Genomic DNA, 20,214 nt, shown 5'->3' on the forward strand with positions numbered 1-20,214 from the left:
GGCAGTTGGGTCTGGGATGTATCCTGGTTCACCTCCTGATGCTGCTGATGCTGATACTGATGCTGATGCTGCTGCCCTCTAGCCAAGGATCCACAAACACCAGACTGCTGCTGCTGCTTCAACACACCAATGGAAATGAGAGGCAGAGAGAGGAGGAGAGGGAGAGGACACAGGGAGAGAGGGAGGGAGGGAGTTAAAGGGAAGATTAGATCTTGCACTGATCATTTATTTCTGCTTACTTCATTACTTCACTGTCTTTTCTTTTTGTTTGTGAGCAGCCCACACACTCTCTGTCTTTTCTCTCCCTCCCAGACACCCCGGCAGTCACACACTGCAGATGAATCACACAAGTGGAACAGATGCACTGATGAACCGATCACATTCCAATTCATGGCATTCTGGCAAACGACCACGTGTTTGTCCAATATTTGTGCCAGCAAGACACGCCGGTTCCAGCTCTAACAGAATTACACGGTGAAATTAGCAACTCAATCAAAACAACAGAGCCGGAAACAATGTGTGGGGAGAACTGCTGCAGTTGAGCTGATGCCACAAGGGTAGCGGTGTCCAAACTGGGGCTCCCCAGACTGACTGAGGGTCACTTAGGGACTGTCCAGGGGCCTCAGGGGCAAACAAGGTGCAATTAAGGTTAAAATTTGTTCAATTGTATTCTTTATTTATTAATTAGTAGCTGAAAGAAGGACCATATAAGCAGGGGCGGTTCGTCAATGGGGACTTGGGGGGGCACTCAACCCCTGCAATCTGATTGGCCACCCCCAATTGTCATTAGCTCAAGGTGATGCTAATCATTAAGTAAAGCTGGTTGTCCATAAAATTGAAGCAAAGCTGAAACTTAGTATAGGGTTGAGCTGTGTAAAACTCTGGAGGGCTTTTATTTTGAAACAGATACAGGAAGTGGTTCCACGGTTCTGCTAAACTTATTTAACCACTCAAACACACATAGGAGCGATGAAAATGTTGATTAATTTTACTGTGGACAGTGGAAAATGAAAAGGTCATGTGCACCTTCATTTCAAGGTGAAAGAGTTAATGTAGCCAACAAAAGCAAGATGGAGAATTAAATACACCGTAACTGTGCAATCTAAGAAAAGTAGTTGTTTTCCATTTAGTAGTCTAAATATAGAAAAAAAAAATTCACTTCTGGGTGCCCCCCCAGTTTAATTGTTGTTACCCCCTGTACCCTCCATCTAAAAATCCCCCCCCCTGTGTATAAGAGTGACTCACCTGGATTTCTGTAAAATCTGAACGTTTACACAAATACTCTATTTATAAATGTTTTTACTTGAGCTATTCTGGATAATTTTTTCTCTCAATTAGTTTTAAAGTTTGACAGCATCTGCCTCCAGGTGCAGCATCAAAAATGGAGCTGGAGGACACAAATGCAGGAGCAAGGTTCAGGTGAAAAAATAACAAAAATGTCTTTTATTGTAGACCAAAGAAGACCAAAATATTCATACCTGACGAAACACGAGGAACGGGAAGACACAACAGACATATGGGTTGAGGGAAACAAGACGAACTGACAGAGGGAAGCACAGAGATGCACAAGGACGCAGGAGGCGATGCTGTAAATCAGCAGGACACAGGCCTTCAGATAGAAAAGTCTGTGATTTGTTTGGACACCTCGTCTGTGTGCAGTTAAGATGGATCGTGGGATTGAAGAGTTAAATTATGACACATTCTGGCTGAGCTGCACCTGCACATGATTTCAAGCTCCTGCCGCTCCCTAAACTCTCTGTGCCCTCTGCCTCTCACTTCCCCCGCTTTCTATTTCACGCCCATAAAGATAAACATAATCCAGCGCCGTGCTCTGATTCATTTGAGTTTCCCCAATATTGGTCGAGGCTGAGCAGCCGGGGGCAGGATCCTGTTCCTGTGATGCTGCTTCGCTGGCTGAGCTGACTCTGACACTGCATGGCATCTAAAACAGTTGATGTGGCAGATGCAGCGTGTGCACAGCTCCACATCACGGGAAGCAAAGGGCAGCAGGAGAAATGTCCTGCAGCGTTAGCCGGCTGTGCACATCATCAGCACAAGGAGCCGGACACGATGTGTTGATCAAGAGGTCGTCATTAGTCATGTCATAACTAATGGTCACTCAGCTGAACTGGGTCGCTCGGGTCGCATTTGAAGTCCTGCTTTGCATCATTAGCCTTTAAAGATTGTTTTCGAGCTGAGATGTTATGGAGAAGCTTCCTTCTGGATCTTGACGGAGGAAGACTCCTGAGGTTTTACTACATGTGCAACAGCAAATGACAAACATGGTCACGAGGGGCTTGTACATCACTTCAGATTTTAAGTTTTTAGAGATGAGAGGACTCTGAGGATCTTTTTTCTCTTGCGGCGGGCTCTTATGAGCTCGCCTCTTCTGTTCCAGAAGTGGCAGCAATGACCAGGAGCCACTCAGGACCAGTAATCACAGCAAACCACTCCGGTGAATTATTTTCTGGCGAGAGTGCGCTCCACTGATCGGACTGAATTCTCTGAGATCAATGTCCTCCAGCCAAATAACAGCACCAGTAAACCTCAATATAAACTAGACAATATGCGCTTACTGAGAATTCATCCACAAATAAATCAAGTTTTAAAATGAGTGTCTCTGTGCCTCTCAGCACCTTGTTAGCATTCAACTGCTGCGCTCACGCTCTCATGAGGCCCTGACAGCACTTCAGAGGCTGAGCCACGCTGCTGAATGTCAAAGTAGTGATTCTTAATTTTCTTTCATTTGTGGTGATAAAGACAAATTTGTTTCAAAATACCAACAGAAAATACAAGTGCGGCAATTAATCACAACATCTGGCATCTGGTGTTAATCATAGACTGTAAAAGATGCAAAATAAAAATATATCAAAGATAAGAACGCTGCCATCTTACGCTGAAGTCATAATATGGAGCTGGTTCTGCCGATGCATGTGCTCGACCTATCGCGAGTCAGTCTCAGCGGTCAATCAGGACGTTTCCCTCCCACACTTGCACATTTATTAGGAGGCAAGGTTTATGACCCACACTATATCCAGCCACCAGGGGGCGAGCGAGTCACTTTGGCTTCACTTGGGGCACTGTGATGTTGTCCATCTTTATTTCCAGTCTTTAATCTTGTGGTTATTATTATTATTACTTATTCCTGTGATTCTTTTCTATTAAAAAAAAAAAGTTAACACTGTGTAAATGAAACTGCAGAAATAAATGAACAAGAGTTTCCAGTTTTTTTTTCTTACCTTTCTAAGATCCTGTACGAACGGATGTTTCCTCTCACAGTTGACTCATGAGGACGTGGCTCTTGCATAATGTTTTGATACCTGAAGAAGGTTTAAAGTGCAGCATTAGTTATCATAGCAACAAAGTTTGAGTTGATCTGCCTAGTGAAAAATAACCTGTAATCAGAATTACATTTAGTTTCAACTTATTCATTCACATACGTGTCCTGATGCATGATTCTTAGTTTTTCATAGAAATATATCAAGTTTTGGTGACATCAAACCTGTATTTGTTTCAATCTTTTATTTTCCTTCATATTATTCGTGGAAGTGGCTCCTTTGTAAGAAGACGACAGCTCCAGACTTGACTCTAGAAGCTGTGGTTGGTCAGTGTTACTCCAGCCGCCGGGCCCGTTTTTAATCACTGAGCAAATCAATGACATGGAACTTGATTCAGCAGCGAGGTAAAGTTAATCCTGATTCATGACACAAATTCCTGGTTTTCCATCCACTGAAGGGGCATATTATCACACTGGCCTGGTGATTCATTGTCCATCATTGATTTGAACAAATCCTGATCACTCACAGACCCGAGACAAACCTGAATGTGCAGCCTCTTACATTTTACACATGGAAGCAGCTTGTTCACCATTTTCTTTCTCATATCAGAGTTAAGCTGTGCAAGTGTCGTTAATTCTAAAGGGATTAACTGATGTCATCAGTTCCTCCAGTTCCTCTTTCGGCAGATGTTGATAAAAGAAAATGATCTATGCTGTTCACCGAGCATAATCAATTTGCACAAAGGAAATTCAGGGGAGGAAGCTTCATTTAAATATCATCAGACGAGACTGCAGCAACATTTGAAGACTGGCTTATCTTTGAATATTTGCCGTCTACTGATGTAAACACAGCACATCCCTTCTCTGTCTCACAAACAGCTTGTGAGGCCCAACGTGAACTTCCCTGCTTATCGAGGTTTTACATGCGCTCACACAATGTAACGACTCCCAGAGTATGGCTGTGGGAATTCCCCTTTACGCAACAATTAATCGCAACAGGCCGTGAGTGGATGTTTTACATATTTATTTAGAGCGTTCAAAATGTACCAGCACGAAGGAAAACACAAACATAATCCTCCAAACTCGTTTCTGTGCAGGATTCAGCAAAAAAGAATGTGCTGAGACACTTTGCTTTAAGTCCATTCGTGTTCATCGCCTAATGGAAACGGTTTCCCACAATGCTTTGCTGTCAGCTCAGAGCTCCTTCTTCAGCAAAGATCAGTGAGCACCTTCTGCCTCGTTCATCATGGACCTGCAACGCACAATCATAATCATTATTTGTACTTTAAAACCAACAACTTGTGATTAATCCAATTAATGATTCACCTGTTAGTAGCTGTTTATAGCACAAACCCTTTTTCACATATAAAATGTCCGAAAATGTTCCACATCAAGCCGAAAATACAAATAAAACAGGAAGCTGCAGAAAATGGTGTTTTTGATATTGTCTTTTGCTTGATAAAAGGCTCAGCATTTGATTTATTGTCCCAGTTGTTTAATACATTTTTGTCACGAAACTAATCAAACAAGCTACTGCTTAAAGACACGGTACGGTTTATAAAATAAAACCTAATAAAAGGTAAGAATATGTCAGTCAAGCTGTAGAAACAAATAATACAAGCAATTGCAGTAGTAAAACGTATATTTTGCTTTCTGACATTTTGTTTCTGAATGGAAAAACAATCATATAAGATTGAATATGTTCTGTATAATGGGTACAGATTCTCTAGAAGCAGACTTGTAGATTATAATAAATAAATAATGAGTGTTGCTCCCTTGAAACGGAGGGATAGATTTGGAGCTACAAGGATAAGGAGGAGTATTCGGTTCTCTGTTATGAATATATTTTCAACTTCCCTCCTACTTAAACATGTGTATATTCCAGTTATGTCGATGAAAAGTTGGTAAAAAGGACATTGAAGCATAAAAACAAACACATGCCGCAACCGTATTTGTAATAAACAGCCACTGTTGATGCTTGTTCGTAAAGAAACAGCACGTTCCTGGAGTGAGATTATTTAGTGAGTAATCTCGGGTGACGTACAACTGTAAGTGGAGCTGCTATAAATGTGTATACATTTAATTCAATGGGATTCAAACTGGGTCACACGGCTATTAAAAGTGCAAAGTTAGTTGCGAGCGGTGTGACAGCAGGTTTCAAGCACAGTGGCTGCTGCTCTGCACTGCGGGCAGATGGAGCAGGAGAGAGGGCTTCACCTTTTTCAATTAAACGCACACAATAGGTAGAGGCTGGCTAACATTCTCAACTCAGTAGACTATTTCCTCTTAGTCTGACGTGTGATAAAGCTTATACCAGCAACTATACATGACAAATCCCCATCACTTTCACTCTGCCAATAAGACACATCATTAGGTGCTGTGTGGAATAATTCCACACTGAGGAGTGGATGAGTAAAACATCTGAATAAAGGAGGATTCAAAGATTCAGAGCTTTAAATATAGAGAGTGTTTACAGCAGTGAATCATCACCTTTGCATATTAAACGTGTATCGATCACAGTGAGGGAGTCCATCACTTTCTAAGCCGATCAAAAGAAAGAGGAGCACAGTGTTGAAACGTTGTCTTCATCAATCTGTGTCTTGACTTTTGTTTGTTCTTCAAAACTGCACTAATCAATAAATCTGCACAGCTCTATGGAGAGTTTCAACAAACTCCAGCTCCTCCTAGTGTTTTGGTTTTGCTCTCATCTGTATTGTTTCCAAAAAAAACCCCTCTGAAAACACCAGCCGAGCACCAAACATCACTCAAATAAAGCGACTTCAGCAGAGTCACATAGAAGAAAAAGTAAGGAGTCAATATAGGACTTCTATTCATCTGACTGGAAGAAACTCAAAATGTTGGCACCTGTTAACAACAAGAGCAAATCAAACATTGAAATATACCGAACATGCACAACTAACTAGTAGCAGTTTTTCAAATGCAAAGATGTGTTACTTCTCTATGAGCCATATTCTTGTCATTCTTTCAATGGTTTGCAAACATTGACTCAAAGACAGCACTTCTTCAATCCTTTATTTTCATTGTATTGTGCAAAATACAAGGAAATTAAAGCGTGCTGCTCCCGGTTGGTGCATGAAATGTAAAAAGAATAGATTTTTCAGCATTTCCTGTCATTTTATAGACTCATCAGTCAACAAAAAGAAAGTGGTAGTGATGAATCAATCATGAAAGTTTGTTGCAGCCTTATTTAAACTCTTATTGTGCAAAGTAAAGTAAACAGCAGCTCTGAATGACTACCTGCTGTTCAAACACACCCGGCTCTGCGCCTCTCCTCCCTGTGTGAGTGCCTCCAGCAATAAACAGACGTGGACAGCTGTAGGCAGCCTCCGCACTCGGCACTCTGAATGATAAAGAGCTGCTGCAGGGATCACCTGCCTCATCGCTGGAGACACAGATTAGACATTTCAGAATCTCTAGCCTTGGCTGTCTATCAAGGCCGCTCATTCCCATCAGCGGTGGGGTGATTAGTGTGAAATTCAAATGGCACTGACAGTCAAATGGAGAGTCACAGACAACATAAGAGAACAATCAAAGGGAGGCACGCTGTCATACTTCACAGCGAAATATATCCAATTTCAAAGATTTGTCGGCTTTGTCTGGCAGGATTATTTATAGGGTACCTTTGTCATTTCTCACGAGTAGATGTGTTGGATCAATCAAACACGTCCCTAAAACAATCTGAGGATTTAAAAGAAAACATGACATCTAGGGACCTATCTTACACCGGGCACAGGACAGAGCCGAGCACAACGCAAGTATTTCTGCTAGTTTCAGACTGATTCAGTTCATTTTCCTGCCCAGGGTCCACATAGTTCTGACACAAAATGGACTCACACCAAGTACTCATGTGCATGTTGGTCTCAAAATGAGGTGTGGTCAAGTTCACTGTAGGTGCATTGTTTTTTGGGGGTTATTTTCAGGGAGTATTAACAAGATACCAATATGCACTAACATAGGTGGATGCACTACAGGTCCTTTTGTCAAATATACAGCTGCTCATGCATTTTTCCTTTGCACACGAGTGCAGGCAGATCTGTTTCCTCTTACTTTCTTTAAACTCCACCATTAGCAATCGGCTACGTCGAAGGACAAATGGCTTTTAAACAGATCGGGGGAGTGCACTCTGATTGGTTTATTGCACGTTACGCTCAAAACTCACTGATGATTAGGACTAAGGGCAAGTCTTTTCATCCATGCGCCTGGAGCAGAAACCTTTCTTCCACCATTAAACAGGCTAAGATCGTTTCGGACATTCCCTAAATGCACTCGCGCCATTTGTTTACTTCATTAACCCATAACTGGGTTTAAGAAACTGTCTTAAGGCACAAGCAGGTAAAACTGTTACCTTAAAAACCAATTAGGCGCTTCCTCAATTTTCACGCATGTTAATCGTTACTCCGAGAATGCGAATCAAACATATCTATTCAATTACAAGGTCACGTCTCTCAAGCACCATCTCTTTCTCCCCAGTCCTCCAGAATAAAAGCGTAATTCTAATTACACTATGGAAAATTGCATCGTGTGGTTCTGAATATTAAAACTCAAAATGTGCTCAGAAAGTTTGACATGGATCAAGTAAGACCTATTTCAAACAGCCTGTGCATTAAAAAAAATCCCTCTTCGAAAACTAGCATGAAATTAAATATGCAAATTGGAAAGGGGCCAAAACAATACTTGGGTGAGATAACAGGGGACTCCACTTCCAAAACATGGTTTGAATTGTTATTATTGAATGTTTCACTGCAGGTTTCTGACCTTGTATGTGACTCGTTTTGCTTTCACTCAAAAAGTCACTTTCTTTCTGTACTTTTAATACAGGGGAAAACTGTTAGATGTAAGTTTTCTCAGATGGTTTTACATCATAAAGATTTGTTTTATAGATAATAAACCAACCTTCAAATCACGACTCATCAGAGGATGCAAAGACAATTAAACTGTTTAACATTTTAATTAAAACTCAGCTCTCGTGTCTCCTCAGATCTTCAGAAATAGGAACAAAAACCCACAAAGGAAACAGGTCTGTGGTACCATTAAGAGAAACAGGGTGAGAGGTTGTATTTATCAGGCTTATTGGAGGGGACTCGAAATCTCAAGGGTCAGACAAGAAGTCCCTACAGCACGAAGCACAGAGATGAGTAATTAGGGTGAGATGTAACAGCACAGAGATGCATGTCGGACAGTGAGTAAGCAAGTGCACCCACACACACACAGCGAGGTGATTTTATCAGAGAATCAATTCAATTCTGCCTTTTTAGAAATCTTTAGAAATTAAAAAAACGTGTAAAAGTTTTTTAAAATGTATGTTTACTAGAATGTGAAGAAAATGCTAAATCGATCATCAGTCCTGTCAATTATCAACCAAAACTACCGAACAGGAGCTCGTTCCAGCTTCACAAATATGAGACTTAGCTGCTTTTCTCTGTTTTGTATCTTTGAAATGTTTATTTCTTTGGAGTTTTGTTTAAAAAAAGATATTAAAATGTTGCCTTGGGCACTAAGAAACTATGAGACGCATTTTTCCTCAACAAATCACTTTATTTATTATTTACTATTTGTATTTGTGAGCAGTATTCAATTAATGATCTACAAGAGACTACAAAGTTGTGTCCTTGTAATAACATTAATCATCCACAATTGCCAGTATGGGCAACTATAATGTGATTCTGGTGTATAAACACAAAATAAATGAAACATAGAAAAGCATAACTGTAATAATATAAAATATGATTTCACAGAATTGTATTATTGTCCCAAAACACTGTTAACATCACAGTTATATAAAAACACTTAACATTGTTCTTGTAGTGTGAAATAAACCATTTATGAAAATGCAAAGTGCTTTTAAATGCTGGACATTTCTTACTATTTTCTAATATTTTTTAGACTTACAGTTGCACATTGCAGTGTTAGTCCAATATGTTTTCGATCCATGCAACAAAACCTACATTTGCTTATTGAGGTAAACACATATCGCGAACATCTTTTGTTAATATAAACCTTATAAATCTCATGACATATTGAATCTGTCTCGAGAGTCAGTCTGTCTGTGGATGGCGTATGTTCCCTCACATGAGTTTTCAGTGCGATCATTAGTGAAGACATCTGCCCAGTACGTCCTTAATCATGTCCCTGCCAAAAGAAACAAGGACGCACACAGTCGCACTGAATTTCATTAACTTCCAAACCATCCTCTCTCTCTCTCTATTCCTCTGTGTGCTTATCACCAATAGTAGTGGCAATCCTAAGAATCCTTGCTGCATCAGTTACCTTAGAGTGGCATTAAGCTGAATGTGTACTCCTGACCCACTAACAAGCATGTCCCCAGGAGACAGGGTGTGGATAATTAGGTTCCTTTTCTGGGTCTGAAAAGATAAATTTTCCCAGACAGTGAAACAGTCGATGCATGGGCGGCTCGACTGGCTGCCTGTGTACCCGATGACAAGATTTGCATGTCCCTGTCTTAATGGTGTCTGTTGACATGGCTCCAGGGGCAGAGGCAAAAAAACAAAAAAAACATCACGCCACTGCTGAGATGGGAGGGTGGACAGCACGGGATGGCAGAGCTGACAAACAAAAAAGTGCCCTCAGTTTCCATCAGTGTAACTTTAGGCCACTCGGCAGTCGCCCCCTGAATGCAAAGCAGAGAACGTCGGCAGCTGAAGGGAGAGCTGTAAAAAAAGCTGTGTCCGACGTCTGTATTCACTGACACTGAGCAGACGGGAGTGGGGACAAGGTTGTGGTTCATGTGGGAAGGGCAATGATAAAGATGTCTAAAAAAACTCAGACTGGTATAATAAATCATGTCATGACGCATTAACACATTCATGAGGCAGCGAGTTGAGAGGAAATGGATAAGACTTAAAATGACCTCCAGCTCGAGGATGAGAACTGATCAGCTGGACCTCAACCTGCTTGTTTCAACGTCTAAGAACACAATTTATCTTTGGAATGATTACTGTGACTTTTTTCTGTGAACCTCATATGTCCTGAATAATGAGACGCTTAACTCTCACAAGCTGCTTTCACACAAACATTTTCCAGAGGGGCTTCATGTGAGGACCCAAATGTCTGAGTTAGTTAGATTGTGGAACCTTTCCTGCCAGCCCTCTTGTAAATGTCACGATAATTCATAGCGAGTGAGTGGGCTTGTTGATGACATTTCTAACACACGTCATGTCCGCCCTCCTGCATGCTCTGCCCAGATGCCACAGAAATGTTCCTGATGTTGTGAACTGATCTGACTCGGCCAAACTGCTGCTACGTTTTTTTTCATATGTGAAAGTAAAGAAAAACAGACATTTTCTGGAACCAATTCCCCTGACATTTTCTGGAAGTAGTCTGAAAACGGCTCTAATCTGTAAGAAGGTAGAAAAACCACTTTTCCACACATCACATTTAATTTTGGCAGCTTGTGGGGTAACTTGGTATTTGGATGACAACAAGTGACAAAAATGTTGAGAAATGTTCCCCAGTGCCTGCGAGGGTTTTCTCCAGGTACTCCACTTTCACCCCCACAGCAAAAAACATTAAGGATAATGAGTGACTCTAAACTGCCCATAAGTGTGAATGTAAACATTGAGTGGTTGCTTCATCTCCCTCTATTGCTCACAAAGGAACATTCTTTTACAAAATAAAACCTCTGCACGAATAAACCCACTGTTTTCAAAGTGGTTTTTGATGATTCCTTCTTTTTCATGTTTTATTTTGATAGTCAGTTACATACAAAATGTAATTTACCTTAATGTTTGACTCTGATTTCCAAAAGAGAATCAGTTGTTTGGAGACACAAGTACAGAAACCTAAATTCAGCTCTCTTTAACAGAAAGAACTTGCATGTTTCATCTGCATAATGAGCCATGTTAATTGTCATATTTCGATCATTCTGCACTCTGATCATTTTAGTTTTCTTCCTTAAACTGCTCCCCATGTGTTGTATATAACAAAGAACCTGGTTACAGATGTATCAGGATTTTTGTTCAAGAAATACAAAATATCCTATCCTGCCCCCTACTGGACAACACCATTGAGAACACTTCAGTGTTGAAACTGTATCTCTTCATTGTTTAATTTCTTACCTCAGAGTAAGGTCAGCTCTTTAGTATCTCATGAGAAGCTGATGCTCCCTGCAGACGTGTAGTAACCCGTACAATCTGTCGAATATCTCTGGGACAGCAGGACGGTGTTCAGCTCAAACTCTCCAAAACGATGAGCACTGAATTCCTGTCATGAAAGCAGCAGATATAAATTACATTTAATGCATTTTTTCAATATTAAAAACAGTCTTATCCAGTGAGAGACCATTGCCATAGTAACGGATGACTGAAGATTTGCTTTGACACCTTTGTGTAATTTTCAGAGGAAAGAAAATCAAGAATTTTGGTTTTCAAACACACACTTTCTATCTGCTGTGTTAATTTAGGGTGAGATATCACTCACAGAGAAACAGAACCTGAAATATAAATATTTTCGCAGCCACTTCACACAGATCAATATTTATGTTGGTCATTTAGAGAAAAGCTAAAAAAAACCCCTCATGTGTAACTGATCCTCTGATAGATCCAGAACAGATTTTGTTTGTGATTTAGAAGTTTGAAAGTAGAGGCAGGATTATATTTTCCTCGCACCTTTAATATTTTCCTGGCATCGAAAGCCTCTCTTTCGCTCATGGTTTGTCTTCTGGAGCTGCCAGTGTCTTCACCTGTAAAAACACCAGAGTTAAAAAGACAAGCTCAAAAATGTAGCACAGGACAAACACAGATGGACGTGTTACCTCCTGATCAAATAAACGTGTTTACTTGCTGACACGGTTGTTCTGTTGTAGTGCAATAACAAGGGGGGATCAAGGTCAGTTAGTTTGTCAAATTAGCTTGTGAAAAAAAACAGATAGAATATTAATAGGATGTAGCCACATGCTGGTAAACATGGTCGGCAGTGACACGGCCCCTCTGTCGTGTTGTGTTCCTGGTCAGCTCAGTACAAATTTGAGAACTGGGGCTGGACTTGATCCATGGCCAAAATGAATGAAGCCATTGTCACAGTACTTGGAAAAACACGCAGCTTGGTGCATGTAAACAGAGCTGTGGCCAAACACAGAGCAGGCAGCCTGATCCTGCCTCTCCTCAGGAATCTGTAGCTGTAATTGTTCAACATTAAGCCTTGTCGTCACTGCAGATCCAGTCCGGGCCAAAACACAATAAGGGGACATTGGCAAATGGGTTCAGGGCAAGAGCTTCCAATGTGATCACAGCTGGTTGGTGAGTTTGTTTTCACACAAGCGACAGGCACAGATGCTGTTTGCCTTCCTGCTGGATCGCCCGTCATGTGTATGTAATGTTTTTACCTGTGGCGTCCCTCCTGAACAGAGTGTTTATCACAGTGCCATGCAGCTTCACTCTGTCCCACTCTCGGACCATCAGCCCTGCCGACACAAAGTGCTCGACCAGCCGCTCTGCAATCACCTGTAACCTAAAGTGTGATCATATTTTAAAAAGAAACAGACATAGTCAGCTTGTTTGATTTACTTATCTCTCCACAGAGTTTATCAATAATCCACTTACTTGTCAGATCTGTCTTTGACATTGACTTTGGCGTACAACACATCCACCATGGCTGGGTCGTCATTCATGTACTCTATCCCCGTCACCTCCAACGGCAGAGGTTTTCCTTCTGTGATTTCCCTGATGTGCAACAACACAAAACACTGTCACAAACCAGCTTTACAGTTCTGTGTTGCCCCTACAATCTGCACTGCAGCTTTCTGTACTGGATTGTACTGTTCAGCAAACTTGGCTTGTGACACCACACCATTTTTTTAGCCCAATCTGACAACTAAGTTTGACTTTATCTAATCTACGCAATCAAATCCAATCTAATTACATGTAATCTAATTTCCCCTTCCAAAAGTACAAATTTCATTTAAGGATAAGGCTGGTGATAATCTAAGCCAAAATCCCATCAATGGTAACTTTAACTACCAGAACCCTCTCTATGTGGTACTCAATCCAGGGGATCATCCATCAAAGCTGAAGATGCATTAAAATCAGTCAGAAATATACAGTTTCTATTGAAAATCAGGCTAATTAAATTCCTAAAACTGGCCATAGGAGTTTTTAGCAAAGATGACTCAGACAGGTGTTTGTTGGAGACTATTTCCCACAGCAGATACTGAGCTCCAGTGAGTATTTACAGCAGAATGGCAGTGGGCTTGTCTAAACTCAAATGAAGACATTATTTATTTAGTTATACAGGTAAAATCTATGTATGATAAAGTATCTGTTTGGCCCCTACCTGATGACGTTTTGACACTCCTGGAGGTGTTCACATGCTTTTCTCACTTCCATGTCATTTAACAGAGACATTGTGCCGATCGTCAGATGAAGCTTTGCAGGGTTCTGAAAGATGCTTCCCTCTACTCCATGATCCTACATTTTCAAGTTACATTAATTTGTCAACTTAGACGTTATTAACAATATAATGTGCCATACATATATAACAACATACCTGTGAACACTTCTGCAACACCTCATCTTTAAATTTAAGGAATCCTTCTTGTATTTTGGGATCATTCAGAGGAAATGACAGGAAGTGCGTGAAGGGCTGCTTTCTACGGAAACTGTCCATGAGGACCTCAACTCGAGTGACAGCAGATGAAATGGCAGCTTTGTGGGAGCCTGTGATAACTGTGAGAAGATGGAGGAAAGTTGAGAGAAAATCTCTTTCAGGATGTGCCCTCTCGTTTGTTTTCATCCATTCAATGATGGTTTGATAAATCCTCACCAATCTGCCCCTCCACTCCTTGTTTCGGGATGCTGATCGATGTCTTTGTGTCCGCCTCTAGACGTCTGCGTGTCTCTCCCTTTTTCCCGATGATGTATCTGTTGAGAAATGAAGCAAACAAGGAAACACAGAGTTGCGTTGTGCTGCTTAGAAACAAAAACTCACGTGCCACCGCAACACTTTAATTTTGTAGATCACTCACTTGTAAAGTACACTTGGGACGTCGATGGCACAGCGGTATCCTTTATCAGTCTGTTCAATGACATGGGTATCACAGGTTTCATCTGCGGCAAGCTCTTCACTCTCTAAGTTACAAACATACAAATAAGTTATCGGATTATTTCTATTATGGCTAAAGCCTGGCAGCACTAATCAATCCAACAGAGCAGCCCTACAACAAACCCTCAGATTGTGAAGGTTTCAATGTGAAACTGTGATAAAAAGGTGTTGAATCAGCTGCATGATCGTTCTGGAGGATGTTGTCAGGTGTGTCTGCTGATTAGCCTACCCTCATTGATTTGAATGGGATGGTCACAATAATAGGAACCCCTGTCAACACTATTCAAAGCAATTCAACGCATCTTCAACACACAATGTATATTTCCTGACGGTGTAATTCATGGCAGCACGTGTACCTAATAAACTGAGTAAGTGTAGTTCAGCTTGTTTACCTGAAGGACCCATGTAGGAGAAATCCTCCTCTTCCTCATACTGTTCCTCCTTGATGACATTTCTTCGGTATATTCTTCCATTTATCTTGACGAGCGACGGACGTAAAACCTCCATAGTGTCAACTTGACAACGTTAGCTGAAGCTAAACACAGCTAACAACACAGTCAAGTCTCTGGCTAGCTCGTTGCTAAGTTAGCAAGGTAGCTGATGACGTTTCAAACAGCGCTGAAGCTAGCCTACAATTCGAAAGCTAGGAGGAAAAGATGGAAAAGTATTAATTCTCAGTTTTTTACGCTTCACTACAGTGAAACAGGTTGAGACAGTTCAGTTTTAACTTTATCGCTGTTCGAGTCTCATTTTCAAAAGTTCTAAACCTTTATTTTCTCTATTTCAACTTCACCATCGACTCGGAGTCTGACTTCATTGTCGTGACGTTTAACTGGGTCGACGTCCCGCTGGTTTGTCGTCAGCAGATCTACAAAACAAACAAAGATCGACCTGCGCGTTGACGAGCGGCGGCAGCGCTGCATCCGCATAGTTGTCAAATCTGCGGCCGGAGCGTAAACCGCTGCGTGTGTCGCAAAGTGGGAGGAAGACCACAACTACACAAACAAACAACAGAAACAACTGCGCGGATTTAGAGTCGATGCAGATTCATCCGGACATCAACGGTTCGTTCACACTGTTTAAACAACAAGTGATGGATGTGATGTGTCTTATAACACTGATGGCGGCCGGTTGTTGACTTTATGGCTGTTAGCAGGACAGCTAGCTTCCTTGCTAGCCACTCACAGTAGATCGCTTCATAAGCCCACAAGCGTTAGAGTTGTCAGGTCTGTGTTGGGTTGAACTGAGCCTCGTGTGTGTTTTAAAGGTTTCTAACACGATGGCTGCGTCCTCTTCGTCCTCCTCTGCGGGGGGTGTAAGCGGCAGCTCGGTGACAGGATCCGGATTCAGCGCTTCAGAGCTCATCCCCCCCAGGAAAGTGCTGTACACATATCCTAAAGGTGCAGGAGAGATGATGGAAGGTAACTAAACACGAATCTGTAGCTTTGTCTCCATCTTTACAATTAGGGAAGAGATGAGGGGGGGGGGGGGGGGGGGGGGTCACTCCAGATGAGCCAAGCAAACATAAAGGAACACTAGCATTAAGGGATAGTTCACCCCAAAATGAAAATTCACTCATTATCTACTCACCACTATGCCGATTGAGTCCACAAAACACTTATTGGAGTTTCAGGCGTAAACAGCGTTGCAGCCAAATCCAATACAATCAAAGTAACTGGGGACCACTTCTTCAAAAGTAAAAAAACAACAGGAAAAAAAACGTAAAATGCCTCCACTCTGCTCCTGTGGTGTCAGCCAAGTGTCCGTAACCCGGACATTCAAATTCAACTCAAACGGCGTCATTTACACCATGTTTTTGTCCACCATTATTCTCCTCTGGAGCCGCGTTCACGTTTGCACCCACACACAAGCCCTCACTCACAAGGGTGCGCGGTATCATCGTTAGTTCCAGTAGCATAGCTGCAGTTACTGCTGAGTATCACTGATGTAGTCTCCTGCCCCTTGGGCGAGAGCATAGAGACGTGAGCTTGTGAGTTTTAAGTTTTAATGTCGGGGCTTTTCATAATGTCGTTTTACTACATTTGAAGAAGTGGTTACTTCAGTTGTATTGGATTTGGCTGTTTACCGCTGAAAGTGTTTTGTGGACTGAACCACTTCTCATTTTTGGGTGAACTATCCCTTTAAAGGCTGTATCAGCTAAATCTTGTTTGTCATTGTGTTTATGCTTTATCGACAATGACACATTTCATACTCAGCGTTGGTACCTGTAATGCTGGATGATCGTCTTTACAGAGAAAATGAAGTAATCGTCATCGTTCACAAAGCGCCACTGTTTCCTCACATCTCTTTCAACATCTACAAAACATGATCCATCAATGACTTAGCCTTATGTACGCATTCATCTTGGCACAACGCTACACATCTTTTTCAGTGGAATGAACTTTAAACTTCTTTGGAACTTAATTATCTTGATAATGTTTTAGGACTCTTGCAATTATATGTATTTGTTGTGTTATGTCTGTTTGCTAATTGTGTGCTTATCTGACCATGAATGTTTTATTGTGCTCTCTTGAAAAAGAGATCTCAGTCACAATCATGCCTGATAAGTAAAGTAAAAGTGAGTAAAAAAATGCATGTGTTACATTCAATCAGAGAGAGCACATAGCTTAGTCTCAGATACTTGGTGCCTCTCTTGCAAATGCAACATCATTTTTCATCAGAGTAGCAGATTATGTGCTGAATGAAGCATTCAGATCGCAGAGCTAAGCACGTGTTTATCTGACTGATGCTTTAAAGCCGAACTCAACGGTTATTTCAGCTTTCTCCAGGACATCTAAAATGCAGCTAAGCATCTTTTATTCACATTTGCAAAATTTCTTTCACAATTGTGAACTTTGCTCCTGTTTCCTAAATTGCAAAAAACACAGATGTAGGAGTGGAATCCAAATTATTTTACTCATGTCATGTATGGGGTACCTGTACTTTACACAAGGGTTTCTATTTCTATTGTAATATACTATCCCCACATTTTGAGAGGAATTACTTTCGTCTTTGATAATGATAAACCAGCCTATATGAACGGACTCATTCTACTTTTGGTACTAATAATTTGGATTCTTAAATTCTTATATACTAATACACATGTAAAATGTTTGACACTCAACTTTTAGTTGTGATGGAGTAAATGTACATAGAAGTTCTGCTATTTTAAGTAAAAGATCTAAGTACTTGTATTAAGTACTGGTTTTAAACACAGTTGAAATTTAGGAAACTTGAGTTGATAATCATCATTATTGTGAAGTTGAATTAAAAACTAAAATAAATGTTATCACAAAGCTTGTGTCCTCTTATCAATCAGCACTTATTTTGAACACGTCTATTCTCTGTTTGACCTAAATGGCCCACCCTCATGCATCATTCACCGGCTCGTCATTGCCCCACACACAGGATTTGTTTATGGGAGCGAAAGGCCACCTGGCTCTTTACTCCCTCTTTGTGGCCTGTGCAGCTCCAACTACACTAATTAACGTGATTAGTTTGGCAGCAGAGCGCCCTGAGGTGAAAAACAACCAACAAAGTAATGAATAGGAGCGCAGTGACGTTGAAGGTCTCAAGCTGCTCCTCTTTGTTGTCTCTTTTTGGACTATTTCATAACTCTGAATGGGCCTTTTTACTGAAATTATAAAACATCTAACATGAAGATCTCTTTCTTTAAAAAGCTTGACAGCCTAATTACCAGGGTTGCGGTTATATCTTTTAAAGAAATCTTCTCATTTAAACTTTTGTGTATGTGTGTCCTTTCAGATGGCTCCGATAGATTTTTGTGTGAGTCTGTATTCAGCTACCAAGTGGCCTCAACACTGAAACAGGTCAAACACGGTAAGCCAGTACCTGTATATGCAGAATTTGTTTATTTTGCCTGCTGCAGTAAAGACTAATATGCTGACGGACCAACTGTCTTACAATCTCCCAGATCAACAAGTGTCTCGAATGGAGAAACTGGCGAGCTTGGTGGAGGAGCTGGAAGCGGACGAGTGGCGGTACAAACCAATCGAACAGCTGCTGGGATTTACACCATCTTAAGTAAAGAGACCCAGATGCCTTTGGTTAATAAATCAGCCAAATATAAGGAAATGGGAAGGAGATACTTTTATTTCAGTTCATAAATTATATCCCTCCTTTTATGGGTTTATGTGTGAAATGTTACCTGGAGATATAAAATGTGAGATGTAATATTTTATCACTCCTTTTATTGTATGAACATGGTTTACTTATTACTTTAAAAGCAACTTGTTATTTGACGCTCCATATCAAGATAAACTCTGCTTTACTAAAATCTTCTTTAATATCTGAACATATTAAACTTTTGTAATAGATTGTTGATACTTTTTCAACTGGTTTAAGCTAATAAATTGCTGCCAGTCCAATGTGCTCTAAGCTGGAGATAAGAAAATTCTTTGCTAACGTAATAAATCTCTTGAAGTGAGACATTGTTTTTCCCCTTGGCTGCTCTGTAACTCATGAATCTGAAAACCTGGTGCCTGTTCAGTCCGCCCTCCTCTCTGTGGATCTCTGAGAAAACAGAGAAAGCTTGTAAATAAAGTCGAACTTCAACATGTCATGGTTCGGTTTCTGTTTGTTTTCTCTGTGTCGTGTAGTTTGTCTCAACCCGCAGCACTAGATAGATAATTCAATTTCTTTGTTGTTTGTTGTTGAATGTTTTTCCGTCAGCTGAAGGAGCTGAAGCCTGACACTAATGGATGTGATAGATTCAGTGTCACGTCCCTGCGGTGCGTGTTCAGCGAGGAGAGATTCAGATCTTGGTGTTTTGCTCAGTGACTGAGTGTTTTTAAACAAACGAGGGGTGGGCACATACAGAACGTACTGTTCAGTGTGAATGTCTGAAAGCCCTCGACATGAAAGGACACACCTTTTATTAAGCTCCAGCTAAAATGTCCTTCTTGAACAACAGCTCATTTTACAACACAACTTTCTTGGAACTACTGTAACTTTTACAAGTATGTTTTTTCCATGAGCTGCCTGTAACCTTTGTCCCTCTGGATGTAAAACAAAAGGGAACAAACTCTTTCCTCCCCCACCAAAACTTTTTGACGTTGAACTCACAACATCCCCTCAGAACATACTGTGCCTGCACGTGTTCACGTCTTTCAGTTCCTCCCTGACCAAAAGAACAGCCCATCCCACTCACGTGTGGCGACGCAGCACATATGTAGCGTCTCGCCAAGAACTTTTCCCTGTGCAAACATTGCAGGCAGCTACAGTTGCGGCCCTGCCAGAGAGAAACACAACACCGGTTTGTGCAATGCACTGTGCATATTTCCACTGTGCTTGCTGTTTGCTTGTGTTCCTATCTTAAGTCAGAGAGAAAAACAAATGCAAGATACATAATCGAACTGTATTTCTACAGCTCTGCATGTTTTCTTTGTTCCCTCTGAGGATAAAGAGCTGCCACATATCTTCATACAGTACAATATAATGTTATTACCCTTCTACAGTATGTACGCAGTGTTGCACTATGCAGCAGATCTTGTTGTTTGCACCCCTGTGTGGCAGCTGAGAGAAATCTGATGTAATGCTCCTGCAAAACAAGTGACGTAATGTGCACTGCAACACTGATCAGGCTGAGCCCTGCCTGCATGGACTCTGTTCCAGCAACAGTGAGGATGCACACACACACACACACACGCACACGCACACGCACACACACACACACACACACACACACACATATATATATTCACCCATGCTGAGGTGGTGGGATACATTAAACAAAGAGATGCTACACAATCTGATGCAGGCAAGTCTGTACATTTCCATAATACTGGGATCTGCTCTTCATCTCCACCATCCCCCTCTTCCTCCTCCTCCTCCTCTTGCTG

At 41.2% G+C, this 20,214-nt stretch overlaps 2 protein-coding genes across 4 annotated transcripts; one reads left to right on the plus strand and one right to left on the minus strand.

The window, feature by feature from the left end:
* Window positions 1–4: 4 nt before the first annotated feature.
* Window positions 5–14,885, minus strand: ascc1 (activating signal cointegrator 1 complex subunit 1). Of its 3 annotated transcripts, XR_011239776.1 has the most exons (11): window positions 14,746–14,885; window positions 14,277–14,379; window positions 14,075–14,172; window positions 13,799–13,977; window positions 13,586–13,719; window positions 12,856–12,975; window positions 12,639–12,763; window positions 11,923–11,996; window positions 11,374–11,518; window positions 3,240–3,320; window positions 5–116 (listed from the first exon to the last, which is right to left on the minus strand). XR_011239776.1 is itself a non-coding variant. In XM_020083498.2 (10 exons), exons 1-9 carry the CDS (start codon window positions 14,858–14,860, stop codon window positions 11,402–11,404), a joined length of 1,065 nt encoding a protein of 354 aa, XP_019939057.2. In that variant the 5' UTR covers window positions 14,861–14,885; the 3' UTR covers window positions 4,285–4,529; window positions 11,374–11,401. The 3 variants fall into 3 exon arrangements, 2 of the variants coding, with proteins under 2 accessions (XP_019939057.2, XP_019939058.2); XM_020083498.2 differs by lacking the exons at window positions 5–116; window positions 3,240–3,320 and adding an exon at window positions 4,285–4,529; XM_020083499.2 differs by lacking the exons at window positions 5–116; window positions 3,240–3,320 and adding an exon at window positions 8,223–9,427.
* A 393-nt stretch (window positions 14,886–15,278) lies between these two features.
* anapc16 (anaphase promoting complex subunit 16) lies at window positions 15,279–18,933 on the plus strand. The gene is made up of 4 exons (XM_020083500.2): window positions 15,279–15,417; window positions 15,621–15,774; window positions 18,119–18,193; window positions 18,288–18,933. The coding sequence occupies exons 2-4, from the start codon at window positions 15,633–15,635 to the stop codon at window positions 18,395–18,397; spliced, it is 327 nt and encodes a 108-aa protein (XP_019939059.1). The 5' UTR covers window positions 15,279–15,417; window positions 15,621–15,632; the 3' UTR covers window positions 18,398–18,933.
* The last annotated feature ends 1,281 nt before the right edge of the window (window positions 18,934–20,214 follow it).

This window comes from Paralichthys olivaceus, chromosome 21, assembly GCF_024713975.1.
Source record: "Paralichthys olivaceus isolate ysfri-2021 chromosome 21, ASM2471397v2, whole genome shotgun sequence".
Classification (NCBI taxonomy): Eukaryota; Metazoa; Chordata; class Actinopteri; order Pleuronectiformes; family Paralichthyidae; genus Paralichthys; species Paralichthys olivaceus.